General features: G+C 49.0%; 2 protein-coding genes across 2 annotated transcripts in view; one reads left to right on the forward strand and one right to left on the reverse strand.

The window, feature by feature from the left end:
* Nucleotides 1-5961, reverse strand: part of col4a3 (collagen, type IV, alpha 3) — a gene marked incomplete at its 3' end in the record, with an annotated part of 45565 nt that extends 39604 nt beyond the window's left edge. Inside the window, exons 1-7 of the mRNA XM_079576267.1 lie at nt 5875-5961; nt 4910-4966; nt 889-978; nt 744-788; nt 484-528; nt 137-199; nt 3-56 (exon numbers count right to left, since the gene is read on the reverse strand). Of these exons, the coding sequence (XP_079432393.1) occupies nt 3-56; nt 137-199; nt 484-528; nt 744-788; nt 889-978; nt 4910-4966; nt 5875-5928 (408 nt within the window). The 5' untranslated portion in view covers nt 5929-5961. The remainder of the gene's footprint in view (nt 1-2; nt 57-136; nt 200-483; nt 529-743; nt 789-888; nt 979-4909; nt 4967-5874) is intronic.
* Nucleotides 5962-8315: 2354 nt separating this feature from the next.
* Nucleotides 8316-16769, forward strand: part of col4a4 (collagen, type IV, alpha 4) — a gene marked incomplete at both ends in the record, with an annotated part of 34556 nt that continues 26102 nt past the window's right edge. Inside the window, 6 exons of the mRNA XM_079576295.1 lie at nt 8316-8326; nt 8398-8437; nt 12317-12379; nt 14662-14796; nt 16522-16566; nt 16638-16754. Of these exons, the coding sequence (XP_079432421.1) occupies nt 8316-8326; nt 8398-8437; nt 12317-12379; nt 14662-14796; nt 16522-16566; nt 16638-16754 (411 nt within the window). The remainder of the gene's footprint in view (nt 8327-8397; nt 8438-12316; nt 12380-14661; nt 14797-16521; nt 16567-16637; nt 16755-16769) is intronic.

Raw genomic sequence — 16769 nt, forward strand, 5'->3', positions numbered from 1 at the left:
ACCTGATCTCCTTTGGGCCCCGAGCTCCCGCCGAGGCCGCTCTGACCCAACGCGCCCTGGACACAAACACAGACATCTGTAACCCCTGCAGGAGCTTCAGGAGCTTCAGGAACTTCAGGATCTGAGGGACACTGACCTTAGTGCCGTTGCATCCTGGGAGTCCAGGCCGACCCAGATGCCCTTCCAGACCCGGGACGCCCTGAAACACATGGATGGAGAGGATGGAGAGGATGGAGATGGAGAGGATGGAGAGGATGGAGAGGATGGAGAGGATGGAGATGGAGATGATGGAGATGATGGAGAGGATGGAGAGGATGGAGATGGAGAGGATGGAGAGGATGGAGAGGATGGAGATGGAGAGGACGGAGAGGATGGAGAGGATGGAGAGGATGGAGAGGATGGAGAAGGAGAGGATGGAGAAGGAGAGGACGGAGAGGAAGGAGAGGATGGAGAGGATGGAGAGGGTGGATAAATGTTTCTCACCGGGAGTCCAGGGGGTCCAGGGAGTCCGGGTTTACCAGGAAACCCCTGCAGAAGAACACACGGGTCAGACTCTGGGTCAGACTCTGGGTCAGACTCTGGGTCAGACTCTGGGTCAGACTCTGGGTCAGACTCCGGGTCAGACTCTGGGTCAGACTCTGGGTCAGACTCTGGGTCAGACTCTGGGTCAGACTCTGGGTCAGACTCTGGGTCAGACTCCGGGTCAGACTCCGGGTCAGACTCTGGGTCAGATGTGGACTTACCCTGGAGCCTTTGAGCCCTGTGTTGCCCGACGCCCCCTGCTGGCCCTGGAACAGAGAGCAGAATTCAGCTCAGGCAGAGTGAGACACACAGCGCCCCCTGGAGGCAGAGAGAGACACAGCGCCCCCTGGAGGCAGAGGCACAGACCTGTTCTCCCGCTGGGCCCTCTTGACCCTCGCTGCCCGGAAACCCCACCAGACCTGGCAGCCCCTCCAGCCCGGAGTATCCTGGCTCCCCCTGGAGGACACAAGGAGAACATCTGCGTTAGAAAAGCATCTGTTTACGTGAAGCATCTGGAACATCTGTTTACAGTGGGAGCAAAGTGAGTCTTGATTGGTCAATTACAGGTTAATTACAGGTTAATTACAGGTTAATCTCAGTGTTCCTCAGAACGCTCTGGCTTTGCTGCTGACATAAAGGCCGATCCTGTTGTTCACTGAGTTCTTCCACAATGTGAACGTGCTGAAAACGGTCAAGTCTAGGACACAGTTTGAGTCTGAGCAGAAGATCAGGGAGATCAGGACCAAACCAACAAAGTCACTGATGTGGAAAAGAAACTAGATTAACCTGCAAATGCAATGTCACTAAACCCGGTTTGAAAGTCAAGAGTGAAGGAAACTGGTTAAGATGATTCTCCTCCAGAACGTCCTCCTTCCTCTCAGGTGCAGTAGTGTGAGTGTCCAGAGGAGGGCGCTGTGGCCGGGAGGTTCGGCTCAGGGCTATGGTTCAGTCCCACGACCTCTGACCTGAGTCAGAATAGATACAGACGCATCTCTGGAATCGCCCATATATGGTCATTTTTGAAAACAGTTAAGGGGAAAACAATTTTGAAAAAATTTAAATTTTCTCTAATTATTCAAAAACTGCTTCAACAAACGCTGAATTATGAATATAGTTTCTACTAAAGGAAGATACAAAGACATGGGGAGGAGCAAAGTGGTTCAACAGCCCATAAATACATGAATAACAGAGAATGCTACCATGATGCTACATGTTAGCATCGGGCTAATGCTAACGGTTAGCTAGCACTAGCTACAACTGCCGTTTCTTCACTTCTACTGAACAATCTGCTGTGAGAAAATATCCACATGGGCCTGATTTACACTTGACTTTATTTATGTGATAAATAAGTTCATATTCCACCAGAAAATGGCTGAAAAGAGGAAAATTGTGTTTCTCTAAAGATTCTATTTTCCCCCTCGGCGAAGCCACGCCCCCTTCTATGACGAGATGCGTCTGTATCTATTTAGTTGTTTTTTTTATGAGCAAGTGCATTTATTCTCTGGTTTTACATGACGGACTTGAAGATTACTGGTTAGTGGTATTAGCCTGGGGGCCACTCCATCTGTCGACCCCCCAGGACATGAATGTGGAACCCCAGGACATGAATATGGAACCCCAGGACATGAATATGGAACCCCAGGACATGAATATGGAACCCCAGGACATGAATATGGAACCCCCAGGACATGAATATGGAACCCCAGGACATGAACGTGGAACCCCCAGGACATGAATATGGAACCCCCAGGACATGAATATGGAACCCCCAGGACATGAATATGGAACCCCCCCAGGACATGAATATGGAACCCCCCAGGACATGAATATGGAACCCCAGGACATGAATGTGGAACCCCCCAGGACATGAATATGGAACCCCCAGGACATGAATATGGAACCCCCAGGACATGAATATGGAACCCCCAGGACATGAATATGAACCCCCAGGACATGAATATGAACCCCCCAGGACATGAATATGGAACCCCCAGGACATGAATATGGAACCCCAAGGACATGAATATCGAACCCCCAGGACATGAATATGGAACCCCCAGGACATGAATATGGAACCCCCAGGACATGAATATGGAACCCCCCAGGACATGAATATGGAACCCCCAGGACATGAATATGGAACCCCCCAGGACATGAATATGGAACCCCCAGGACATGAATATGGAACCCCCAGGACATGAATATGGAACCCCCCAGGACATGAATATGGAACCCCAAGGACATGAATATCGAACCCCCAGGACATGAATATGGAACCCCCAGGACATGAATATGGAACCCCCAGGACATGAATATGGAACCCCCCAGGACATGAATATGGAACCCCCCAGGACATGAATATGGAACCCCAAGGACATGAATATCGAACCCCCAGGACATGAATATGGAACCCCCAGGACATGAATATGGAACCCCCAGGACATGAATATGAACCCCCCAGGACATGAATATGGAACCCCCCAGGACATGAATATGAACCCCCAGGACATGAATATGGAACCCCCAAGGACATGAATGTGGAACCCCCAGGACATGAATATGAACCCCCCAGGACATGAATATGGAACCCCCAGGACATGAATACGAACCCCCAAGGACATGAATGTGGAACCCCCAGGACATGAATACGAACCCCCAAGGACATGAATGTGGAACCCCCAGGACATGAATATGGAACCCCCAGGACATGAATATGGAACCCCCAGGACATGAATATGGAACCCCAGGACATGAATATAGAACCCCCCAGGACATGAATGTGGAACCCCAGGACATGAATATGAACCCCCCAGGACATGAATATGGAACCCCCAGGACATGAATATGGAACCCCCCAGGACATGAATGTGGAACCCCAGGACATGAATATGAACCCCCCAGGACATGAATATGGAACCCCCAGGACATGAATATGAAACCCCCAGGACATGAATGTGGAACCCCAGGACATGAATGTGGAACCCCCAGGACATGAATGTGGAACCCCCCAGGACATGAATGGGGAACCCCAGGACATGAATGTGGAACCCCCAGGACATTTATATGGAACCCCCAGGACATGAATATGGAACCCCCAGGACATGAATGTGGAACCCCAGGACATGAATATGGAACCCCCAGGACATGAATGTGGAACCCCAAGGACATGAACGTGGAACCCCCAGGACATGAACGTGGAACCCCCAGGACATGAACGTGGAACCCCCAGGACATGAATGTGGAACCCCCAGGACATGATTGTGGAACCCCCAGGACATGAATATGAAACCCCAGGACATGAATGTGGAACCCCAGGACATGAATATGGAACCCCCCAGGACATGAATATGGAACCCCCAGGACATGAATGTGAAACCCCAGGACATGAATATGAAACCCCCAGGACATGAATATGGAACCCCACAGGACATGAATATGGAACCCCCCAGGACATGAATATGGAACCCCAGGATATGAATATGGAACCCCAGGACATGAATATTGAACCCCCCAGGACATGAATATGGAACCCCAGGACATGAATATGGAACCCCCAGGACATGAATATGGAACCCCCAGGACATGAATATGGAACCCCCAGGACATGAATATGGAACCCCCAGGACATGAATATGGAACCCCCAGGACATGAATGTGGAACCCCCCAGGACATGAATATGGAACCCCCCAGGACATGAATATGGAACCCCCCCAGGACATGAATGTGGAACCCCCAGGACATGAATATGGAACCCCCAGGACATGAATGTGGAACCCCCAGGACATGAATATGGAACCCCAGGACATGAATATGGAACCCCAGGACATGAATATGGAACCCCCAGGACATGAATTTGAAACCCCCAGGACATGAATATGGAACCCCCAGGACATGAATACGGAACCCCCACCCGCCAGGACATGAATATGGAACCCCCCAGGACATGAATATGGAACCCCCCAGGACATGAATATGGAACCCCCAGGACATGAATATGGAACCCCCAGGACATGAATATGGAACCCCCAGGACATGAATATGGAACCCCCAGGACATGAATGTGGAACCCCCAGGACATGAATATGGAACCCCCAGGACATGAATATGGAACCCCCAGGACATGAATATGGAACCCCCAGGACATGAATATGGAACCCCCAGGACATGAATGTGGAACCCCCCAGGACATGAATATGGAACCCCCCCAGGACATGAATATGGAACCTCAGGACATGAATATGAAACTCCAGGACATGAATATGGAACCCCCCCAGGACATGAATATGGAACCTCAGGACATGAATATGAAACTCCAGGACATGAATGTGGAACCCTCTTGGGGACGCCTGCAGAATCACAGATAAAACATACACAATAGGGACTGACCTTTTGACCTTTGACCCCGTCGCAGTGACACAGAGACGCCCCGCTGCACACGCACATCTGCAACACACAGGTACACGAGTACTTCAAATACTACTGCAAATACTACAGCAAATACTACTGCAAATACTACTGTTTAACACGTCTCATTCTTCACTGTTTCTCTGTGATTGGATCTGTCTGCACATGATGTGATGTTTGTGTCGCCGCACGCTCTGCCTGTAATCTGATTACACGCCTGTAATCTGATTACTTTATCTGATGGAGACGAGACTCAAACCCAAACAGTTCAGGTTCAGGCGAATGTTCAGACCTGAGGGTCTCGGCCTCGGTCACGGGTTCACAAATACACATGCAAACACTGAACATGTTAATATATCAAATATAATCCACTGCTGGGCAGATGTTTGACAGTTAGTCACGTCAGAGAACGTGCGGCGGAGCCACGTCCAGATCTACCACACCAGAGAAGAGCTCAGGATGGAGCAAAGAGGCCCAGAGAAAAGGGCAGAGAAGAGCAGGAGAAGGTCTGGAGGGTGAAGTGACCCCGAACTGTTCTAGAAAAGGTTCTAGGAACTACTGCGCAGAACCCCCGAGCTCCCAGGCTGACAGTGGAGGAGGAGGAGGAGGAGGAGGAGGAGGAGCAGGAGGGGAGAGGGAGGAGGAGGAGAGAGGGAGGGGTGAGGGGGGGTGAGGGAGGTTGAATCTGCCCAGGGCCCCGGATGTCCAGCAGCAGTGGCCCTGTGACTCTGAAGTTTTCACAAACTTTCTGAAACTGGAACAAACTCAAACTCATCTTTAGGATTTGCCTCGGCGCGCGCACAGTTTCATCTCAGGCGCACGAGGCGCACAGGGCGCGCACGAGCCGCACAGGGCGCGCACGAGCCGCACAGGGCGCGCACTCTGAGCCGCGCGCGCTCCTGCCCCGATATTAAGGTAAATATAAATATAAACACTGAAATACTCACCCGCTCCGCGCGGCTCCCGGAGACCAGGACCAGGAGCAGGACCAGGACCTCCATGAGCGCGGCTGCAGTCCGGGTTTAGTCCGAGTTTCGCACTTGTTTGTCCCAGTTTCAGCCCGCTTTCCTCCCGCTCCGGCTGTCCTGGTGAGTCCTGGTTCAGTCCTGGCTGAGTCCTGGTTCAGACCTGGCTGAGTCCTGGTTCAGTCCTGGTTCAGTCCTGGTTCAGTCCTGGTTCAGTCCTGGCTGAGTCCTGGCTGAGTCCTGGCTGAGTCCTGGTTCAGTCCTGGCTGAGTCCTGGCTGAGTCCTGGCTGAGTCCTGGCTGAGTCCTGGCTGAGTCCTGGTTCAGTCCTGGCTGAGTCCTGGCTGAGTCCTGGCTGAGTCCTGGCTCCGCGGTGCGCGTGAGTGTGCGCTCGTGGAGCCGCCTGTTTCCGGTCTGTCCCTTCACACTAAACCCCGTCGCGCCGCTCTTTCCGCCGGGGCTTTTGCGGTGAAGTAACCGGAAGTGCCGCGCGTCCCCTCGTGTGCGCGCTTGGCTGCTTGGGAGCGCGCCTGGGTCTGTGCGCGGGTCTGGACTCGGTCTGGACTGTCTGCGGACTTCACCGGGTTTTGTCACCGGGTTTTGTCACCGGCAGCGCGAGGCTCACAGGTAAGACCCGCACGTGCCGCAGGTGAGAGCGTCACCTGAGCGCGAGGACACACGGACGCGGAGGCGCACGAGGCGGGGACCGGGACACACTCACAGGTTCTTTTCTAACTTTAACTTCAGTGCTGTAGAGATGAACTCTCCCCTTCCTTTACGGGTGGATCAGCTAAAACATGTACAATAGGGCGGATCACTTAGTCATGTTAATCTTATGTCTTTATTTGATTTGTTTGAGGTTCTTTAGTATTTAACCTCTTAACTCCCACCTGAACGGATCACATTTTCTCCAGTTCGGCTTTACCCTAATCGAAAAGCTCTTGGGAAAAAAGCATCAAAACGGCCACAAAAAATGAGAAGAAAACAAGGAAGTAAACGCGACAAAAAGTGAAAAACTAAACAAAAAATCAACAAAAATTCTACAAAAAGTGACAAAAATGGGGAAAAAAGAAAGAAAAAAAGACATACAAAAGGTGACACAACACAGCAACAACGCGAGGAAAAAGATCAGTTTTGTGGGTCTTAGCTTTCAAATGAGGTGCTACACAGGCCTGTATAATGGCCAGAGAGGTTTAGGCGGGGGGTCAGAGGTTACGTGTAAATAGAGTCTGGCTCCAGGGCCGGTTCCAGACGTTTGAGCCCTGGGCAAGATTAACACAAAACGACAAAAACAAAACATACATGTTTATTTATTTATTTCCAGGTGTTTTCATGTGTGAATAAGTGAGAAATAACACAATAATAATAATAATAATAATAATAATAATAATAATAATAATAATAATAATAATAATAATAATAATAATAACTACTGACGCTAACTAGCTATGTGCTAGCTACTGACGCTAACTAGCTATGTGCTAGCTACTGACGCTAACTAGCTATGTGCTAGCTACTGACGCTAACCAGCTATGTGCTAGCTACTGACGCTAACCAGCTATGTGCTAGCTACTGACGCTAACCAGCAACGTGCTAACTACTGATGCTAACAAGCTACGTGCTAACTACTGATGCTAACCAGCTACGTGCTAGCTACTGATGCTAACCAGCTATGAGCTAACAACTGATGCTAATCAGCTATGTGCTAGCTACTGACGCTAACTAGCTAAGTGCTAGCTACTGACGCTAATCAGCTATGTGCTAGCTACTGATGCTAATCAGCTATGTGCTAACTACTGATGCTAACAAGCTACGTGCTAACTACTGACGCTAACTAGCTATGTGCTAGCTACTGACGCTAACTAGCTATGTGCTAGCTACTGACGCTAACCAGCTATGTGCTAGCTACTGACGCTAACCAGCTATGTGCTAGCTACTGACGCTAACCAGCAACGTGCTAACTACTGATGCTACCAAGCTACGTGCTAACTACTGATGCTAGCCAGCTACGTGCTAGCTACTGATGCTAACCAGCTATGAGCTAACAACTGATGCTAATCAGCTATGTGCTAGCTACTGACGCTAACTAGCTAAGTGCTAGCTACTGACGCTAATCAGCTATGTGCTAACTACTGATGCTAACCAGCTATGAGCTAACAACTGATGCTAATCAGCTATGTGCTAGCTACTGACGCCGTTAGCCGCATTAGCCTCTAAAGCTACAGCAGTGCGATGGGCTAGTCCGTTAGCCTGCTCTATGTATTTTCACATAGCCGTTAGCCGTTAGCATTACAGATTGTGACTGATCCAGATGTTTCCGTTCTGAATGCTCAGACCTTTGGAGAAGTCTTTCATTTTGTTTTGTTTGTTTCAGACGTGGTAGGCGGAGTCAGCAGAGGGCGGGGCTTCACATGGTCAGCTGACATGGTGATCAGGTAAAGCTTTCTTTCCTTCGGCGCCGTCGCTGTGGCCGTTCTGTGACGTCATCCTCATGCCCTCGTTTCAGGCTGGTGCTGCTGACGCTGCTCGGCGCCGCCGCTCTGCGGGTGAGTCTCACTGACCGGGGGCGGGGCTTCAGGGGGTTACCATGGAGACCAAATAAACACGCTTCAGCCAGTAAGAGCTGGTTAGTCTCTCTGCGTCGGCCATGTTTGTAGTTCTGTGTGTCGCAGAGCTGTTTAGTCTCCTTCCAAAACCATCAGAGCTCTTACGCCAAACCGGATGTGCGTCAGGGACCTCTGGTGCTAACTATCATAGCCACTTTAGCATAGGGACCTCTGATGCTAACTATCATAGCCACTTTAGCATAGGGAGCTCTGGTGCTAACTATCATAGCCACTTTAGCATAGGGACCTCTGATGCTAACTATCATAGCCACTTTAGCATAGGGACCTCTGGTGCTAACTATCATAGCCACTTTAGCATAGGGACCTCTGATGCTAACTATCATAGCCACTTTAGCATAGGGACCTCTGGTGCTAACTATCATAGCCACTTTAGCATAGGGACCTCTGATGCTAACTATCATAGCCACTTTAGCATAGGGACCTCTGATGCTAACTATCATAGCCACTTTAGCATAGGGACCTCTGATGCTAACTATCATAGCCACTTTAGCATAGGGACCTCTGATGCTAACTATCATAGCCACTTTAACATAGGGACCTCTGATGCTAACTATCATAGCCACTTTAGCATAGGGACCTCTGATGCTAACTATCATAGCCACTTTAGCATAGGGACCTCTGATGCTAACTATCATAGCCACTTTAGCATAGAGACCTCTGATGCTAACTATCATAGCCACTTTAGCATAGGGACCTCTGATGCTAACTATCATAGCCACTTTAGCATAGTGACCTCTGATGCTAACTATCATAGCCACTTTAGCATAGGGACCTCTGATGCTAACTATCATAGCCACTTTAGCATTGGGACCTCTGGTGCTAACTATCATGGCCACTTTAGCATAGAGACCTCTGATGCTAACTATCATAGCCACTTTAGCATAGGGACCTCTGATGCTAACTATCATAGCCACTTTAGCATAGGGACCTCTGGTGCTAACTATCATAGCCACTTTAGCATAGGGACCTCTGATGCTAACTATCATAGCCACTTTAGCATAGGGACCTCTGGTGCTAACTATCATAGCCACTTTAGCATAGGGACCTCTGATGCTAACTATCATAGCCACTTTAGCATAGGGACCTCTGATGCTAACTATCATAGCCACTTTAGCATAGGGACCTCTGGTGCTAACTATCATAGCCACTTTAGCATAGGGACCTCTGATGCTAACTATCATAGCCACTTTAGCATAGGGACCTCTGGTGCTAACTATCATAGCCACTTTAGCATAGTGACCTCTGATGCTAACTATCATAGCCACTTTAGCATAGGGACCTCTGATGCTAACTAGCATAGCCACTTTAGCATAGGTACCTCTGATCCTAACTATCATAGCCACTTTAGCATAGGGACCTCTGATGCTAACTATCATAGCCACTTTAGCATAGGGACCTCTGATGCTAACTATCATAGCCACTTTAGCATAGGGACCTCTGGTGCTAACTATCATAGCCACTTTAGCATAGGGGCCTCTGATGCTAACTATCATAGCCACTTTAGCATAGGGACCTCTGATGCTAACTATCATAGCCACTTTAGCATAGGGACCTCTGATGCTAACTATCATAGCCACTTTAGCATAGGGACCTCTGATGCTAACTATCATAGTCACTTTAGCATAGGGGCCTCTGATGCTAACTATCATAGTCACTTTAGCATAGGGACCTCTGATGCTAACTATCATAGTCACTTTAGCATAGGGGCCTCTGATGCTAACTATCATAGTCACTTTAGCATAGGGACCTCTGGTGCTAACTATCATAGCCACTTTAGCATAGGGACCTCTGATGCTAACTATCATAGCCACTTTAGCATAGGGACCTCTGGTGCTAACTATCATAGCCACTTTAGCATAGGGACCTCTGATGCTAACTATCATAGCCACTTTAGCATAGGGACCTCTGATGCTAACTATCATAGCCACTTTAGCATAGGGACCTCTGGTGCTAACTATCATAGCCACTTTAGCATAGGGGCCTCTGATGCTAACTATCATAGCCACTTTAGCATAGGGACCTCTGATGCTAACTATCATAGCCACTTTAGCATAGGGACCTCTGATGCTAACTATCATAGCCACTTTAGCATAGGGACCTCTGATGCTAACTATCATAGTCACTTTAGCATAGGGGCCTCTGATGCTAACTATCATAGTCACTTTAGCATAGGGACCTCTGATGCTAACTATCATAGTCACTTTAGCATAGGGGCCTCTGATGCTAACTATCATAGTCACTTTAGCATAGGGACCTCTGGTGCTAACTATCATAGCCACTTTAGCATAGGGACCTCTGATGCTAACTATCATAGCCACTTTAGCATAGGGACCTCTGGTGCTAACTATCATAGCCACTTTAGCATAGGGACCTCTGATGCTAACTATCATAGCCACTTTAGCATAGGGACCTCTGATGCTAACTATCATAGCCACTTTAGCATAGGGACCTCTGGTGCTAACTATCATAGCCACTTTAGCATAGGGGCCTCTGATGCTAACTATCATAGCCACTTTAGCATAGGGACCTCTGATGCTAACTATCATAGCCACTTTAGCATAGGGACCTCTGATGCTAACTATCATAGCCACTTTAGCATAGGGACCTCTGATGCTAACTATCATAGTCACTTTAGCATAGGGGCCTCTGATGCTAACTATCATAGCCACTTTAGCATAGGGACCTCTGATGCTAACTATCATAGCCACATTAGCATAGGGACCTCTGATGCTAACTATCATAGCCACTTTAGCATAGGGACCTCTGATGCTAACTATCATAGCCACTTTAGCATAGCAACCTCTGGTGCTAACTATCATAGCCACTTTAGCATAGGGACCTCTGATGCTAACTATCATAGCCACTTTAGCATAGGGACCTCTGATGCTAACTATCATAGTCACTTTAGCATAGGGACCTCTGATGCAAACTATCATAGCCACTTTAGCATAGGGACCTCTGATGCTAACTATCATAGCCACTTTAGCATAGTGACCACAATTGAAACCTCTGCTAGTCGAAGGTTTTGCGGCACTAACTACTGATCTACAGCCCTTCACCCCGGGTACGCTTCAATATGCGCCCCCCCCCCCCCCATGAAAAAAGTTTGGACACCCCTGGCATAGATCTAACAGTCGACCCATGAAAGGTTAAGGAGTTAGATGTTAGTGTTAGAGCTTAGAGGCTACAATTTGATGGTTTCGGATGCAGCCTTAGTCTCTCTGCGTCGGCCATGTTTATAGTTCCTGTGGCTGTGTCGGCCATGTTTGTAGTTCCTGTGGCTGCGTCGGCCATGTTTGTAGTTCCTGTGTGTTGCGGAGCTGTTTAGTCTCTCTGTGTCGGCCATGTTTGTAGTACCTGTGGCTGTGTCGGCCATGTTTGTAGTTCCTGTGGCTGCGTCGGCCATGTTTGTAGTTCCTGTGGCTGTGTGTCGCGGAGCTGTTTAGTCTCTCTGCGTCTGGTTTGTTCTTTGGACCAAACAGATGTTTAGTCTGGGTCTTATCAGGTCTGAACGCTCGGGTGACGAGGCAGGTCTGAACGCTGCTCAAACATCTCAGGAACATCTCAGAAAACATCTCTCTGAACATCTCACTGAACATCTCTGGAACATCTGGAGCGGAAACAACACAAAGCACCTTTTCTCAGACAAGTTCAGACTCGTTTCATTGTGACTGAAGGCCAGACGCTGCAGGAGGAACATCTGTGGTTAATGTGAGGCTCAGACCAGGTTCAGACCAGGTTATGACCAGGTTCTGACCCAGCTCAGACCAGGTTCTGACCCACCTGTGTGTGTTTCAGGGGGAGGAGTGTGGAGGCCGTGACTGCTCCTCGTGCGTCTGTTCTCCGGCCAAAGGCTCGCAGGTAAGAACCACAGCTCGTCCGCAAAAACTATCATTCTTTGACGCTTTCGACACTTTAATACATCGTTTACATAGAGATTGAACAGTTTAGGACCCGATATAGATCCTTGAGGAACACCATTCTGACTCCCACCCCCCCATCTTAATCTGCTGTCTCTCTGTCAAATATCTGCATCCAGTTCCAAGCCACTCCTCTTTTACCATATTTTTCTAATGTATTGAGTAAAATGGAATGATTTTTTGTGTGTTTAAATCCATAAATATTCCGATTGTAAACTTCTTCTGATTGATTTGTAATTATTCCTTCCACAGCTTCCAGAACTGCCATTGTCGTGGATCTCTTTTCTCTAAAGCCATATTGTCTCTCATTCATTATCCCACATGTGTCAATACATTTATCCAACCGTTTGCTTGAAACTTTTTCTAATATTTTTGAAAACTGGGGGAGCCAGTGTTCATTTTGACAACATATTTTAATTTAGTCTTAGTCTTTTGACGAAAAAGACAATAATTCGATTTTAGTTTAGTTTTAGTCGACTAAATTTCAGACTAATTTAGTGGACTTTGCATTGATAATCTTCATTCTAATCATGTTTAATGTTGTTCCTCTGCTTCATGTTTCTGCTCCACATGAACAAAGCTCAGAGCTGATCCTTTAAACATGATCTGAGGCTCTTTCAGACGCTCAATACAAGTTTGGATGATTTTAGTCTCTCCTTTTCACTTTTATTTAGTCTGATTTTAGTCGACTCAAACATCTGGACATTTTAGTCAAAGTATCTGTGGAAGTATCTGTGGAAGTATCTGTTGAAGTATCTGTGGAAGTATCTGTTGAAGTATCTGTGAAAGTATCTGTGAGAGTATCTGTGGAAGTATCTGTGGAAGTATCTGTGGAAGTATCTGTGGAAGTATCTGAGTGTTTGGTCCTAAATGAGTCCGAGCTCAGGTTTATCTTTGCTTCTGCAGACGCCTTTGCTCACACACATGTGCACTGGTCTGGTCTCTGGTCTCTGGTCTCTGGTCTCTGGACTCTGGTCTCTGGACTCTGGTCTCTGGTCTCTGGTCTCTGGACTCTGGGGTCTGGTCTCTGGACTCTGGGGCCTGGTCTCTGGTCTCTGGTCTCTGGACTCTGGACTCTGGTCTCTGGTCTCTGGTCTCTGGACTCTGGTCTCTGGTCTCTGGACTCTGGTCTCTGGTCTCTGGTCTCTGGACTCTGGGGTCTGGTCTCTTGACTCTGGGTCTCTGGACTCTGGGGCCTGGTCTCTTGACTCTGGGTCTCTGGACTCTGGTCTCTGGTCTCTTGACTCTGGGTCTCTGGACTCTGGTCTCTGGTCTCTTGACTCTGGGTCTCTGGACTCTGGTCTCTGGTCTCTTGACTCTGGGTCTCTGGACTCTGGGGCCTGGTCTCTTGACTCTGGGTCTCTGGACTCTGGTCTCTGGTCTCTTGACTCTGGGTCTCTGGACTCTGGTCTCTGGTCTCTTGACTCTGGGTCTCTGGACTCTGGTCTCTGGTCTCTTGACTCTGGGTCTCTGGACTCTGGTCTCTGGTCTCTTGACTCTGGGTCTCTGGACTCTGGTCTCTGGTCTCTTGACTCTGGGTCTCTGGACTCTGGTCTCTGGTCTCTTGACTCTGGACTCTGGTCTCTGGACTCTGGTCTCTGGACTCTGGTCTCTGGACTCTGGACTCTGGGGTCTGGGGTCTGGCCGGTCACTGGGGCGAGGGCAGATCGGGGCTGACAGCTGTGATCCCTGTAGTCCAGGCCTGGTCCCGCGTTAGTCCAGCCGGAGTCCGCTCTTTAGTCCGGTCTTTGTGGCTCCGTCATGTGTGAAATCCTCGCAGGCAGTTTCTCACGCAGGGATTTCAGAGTCTGCAGCTGAACCAACGGCTCCCAGACCAGGAGCGGGGCCAGGACCGGGACCAGACCGGGACCGGGACCAGAGCAGGACCAGACCAGGACCAGGACCAGAGCAGCTGACAGAGTCCACTTAGAAACATTTATCTACAAAAACAAAACCAAGACTAAAATGTAGCTAAATGAGGAAATGTTAAAGTGACGGTTTACACGTTTGGTTCTGTTTGTGTTTAAGTTTGTGTTTGTGTTTGTGTTTGTGTTTGTGTTTGTGTTTGTGTTTGAGTTTGTGGATCTCAGTCTGACTTCAGGGACACATTTCGTGGCTTCTCGTGATACGATGTTACGACAGCTTTGATCTGGAGCAGCTTCTGTGACGAGTGTGGGTGGGGCCTGGACGACTGACCTAACCACTCTGCCACTCTGTCCACAGGGTTCTCCAGGAGCTGTGGGCCCCCAGGGGCCTCAGGGCCCCCCCGGGTTCCCCGGAGCCCAGGGGCCTCAGGGAGAGAAAGGCCTGAGAGGAGTCGAGGGGCCTCGCGGAGCCCAGGGGCCAAAGGGAGACCCGGTATATATACATTACATACATACATATATATTACATACATACATATATGTAAGGATGAAACACCTCGGAGCCGCGTTAAACGGTTCTAACGCCCGACACAGTGTTGTTCCTCCTGCATTATCACGTCTAACGCGGCTCCTCGTTGTTTAATCCGCTTATACCAGGGTCCCACAAACCTAACATTTATAATAAATGTGTTTTTCATTGACTAAAGTCACTAAATCTGCCAGACTACGGGACTATTTTGTGTGGGTTATTAGCCGGTCACTGAAGGCTGGTCTCAGAGCGAGTCATTCTCCGCAGCTATTACGAGGATCTCAGTCAGGCTCAACGACACAACATCAGCACAGAATCACAACACAACAGGACTAACCCGGAAACACTTTTCCCTGGAAGGAAACACCGATATGCGCCACTCGTGGGCAGGAGTTATTTACCTTTTACAAGGTTTAACCTGAAGCTAAAGCTAGCTAGCTCAACCAGCTCAACTGTTTATGGAAACAGCTGCGGTGGAGTCGCTCACACCTGGGCCCCCCCAACTCAAACTAACATGTTTGACTTTACTAATCCAGACAAAGATGCTTCAATGCAGGATCATTTTATGTACGCCTGAAAAGGATGAATAGCCTTAACCGTTTCCAATAGAAATGTAAAGCTCATATGTTATTAACAGTAGCTAACCTAGCTGCTCACTCTCCTCTACAAACATTTAGCAAACACTAAATCCATCTCATACGTTCCTGTCAGTCACTAATTACGCCTTTATCTGATTCAGCTGTGTCAGGCGTTGCTATGGCGACGCCACAGCGGAGTGACATCCCAGTGATTTAACTACCGGACTACGTGTGCGGTTACACCAAAATAATGCACCAGCCAATCAGAGTCCAGTATCACCCAGACCATGGTGTAACTACATATATGTTACAGCCCTTCATTTAAATATGAGCTGATGTTGAGTACATTTACCGTCGCCTGAACACAGATTTACCCAAATCTAAAAGCGCCAAAAGGCTGTGAGCTCAGTCGAGGAGCTTTTAGATTTGGCTAAAGCCGATCTGGAGAAGGTGGGAGTTAAATGTTTAAAGGGGGGTATTCTGTAAAATGGCCTTGTTCAAGCTTTCCATCCTGTTATTCTGTCACTCCCTCATTAAAAACATGGCTGAAGTGTCGCCTTGGCACATTCACGTATTTCTGAGTAATCTGTAAAAACTCTGATGGCGGCCATTTTAGGGATAGGTTTGCCTGAGTCCTCCTAGGAACGCCCCCACCTCCTGGAGACGCCTCCGAGCTTTGGTCACCAGCCGAGTAACCGACCACTGCTCCTCAGCAGAACCCCCTCCCCACTGATGCCACAGACAGCGTGTGGAGGGGGCGTGTCTAAAGGCTCAGAGGTTCTTAAAGAGACAGAGGCCTATTTCAAGACATTCACTACAGCCATTTTGAGAGAGACATTTTATACAAGGCAGTTATTCTAATTTACTGCATTTACAGACCAACAGAAGGTTTGTCATCATTGTAGTGAGATATAGACTGGGGCTATGGGGGTGGGGTCATGTGACTCTCTGTGCACCGGGTCATGTGACTCTCTGTGCACCGGGTCATGTGACTCTCTGTGCACCAGGTCATGTGACTCTCTGTGCACCGGGTCATGTGACTCTCTCTCTGTGCACCGGGTCATGTGACTCTCTCTGCACCGGGTCATGTGACTCTCTCTCTGTGTTGCAGGGCTCGGTGGGGGTCCCCGGGTTCCCAGGGCTGGTGGGACTTGCCGTGAGTATCTCCTTCTTCTTCTGTGTCCTCGGGTCTGCAGTTTCCATGGTAACCTCTGCCTGTGTGTGCAGGGCCTGCCGGGGCCCGTGGGGGGCCCGGGGTTCCCAGGGGCCGACGGCTGTAACGGCACTAAAGGAGACCCCGGCTTCAGAGGGGCCCCAGGAGGACAGGGGCCCCCAGGAGACCAGGTCTGGACCCACTTT

Source organism: Gobius niger, assembly GCF_951799975.1.
Source record: "Gobius niger genome assembly, chromosome: 1".
Lineage (NCBI taxonomy): Eukaryota > Metazoa > Chordata > Actinopteri > Gobiiformes > Gobiidae > Gobius > Gobius niger.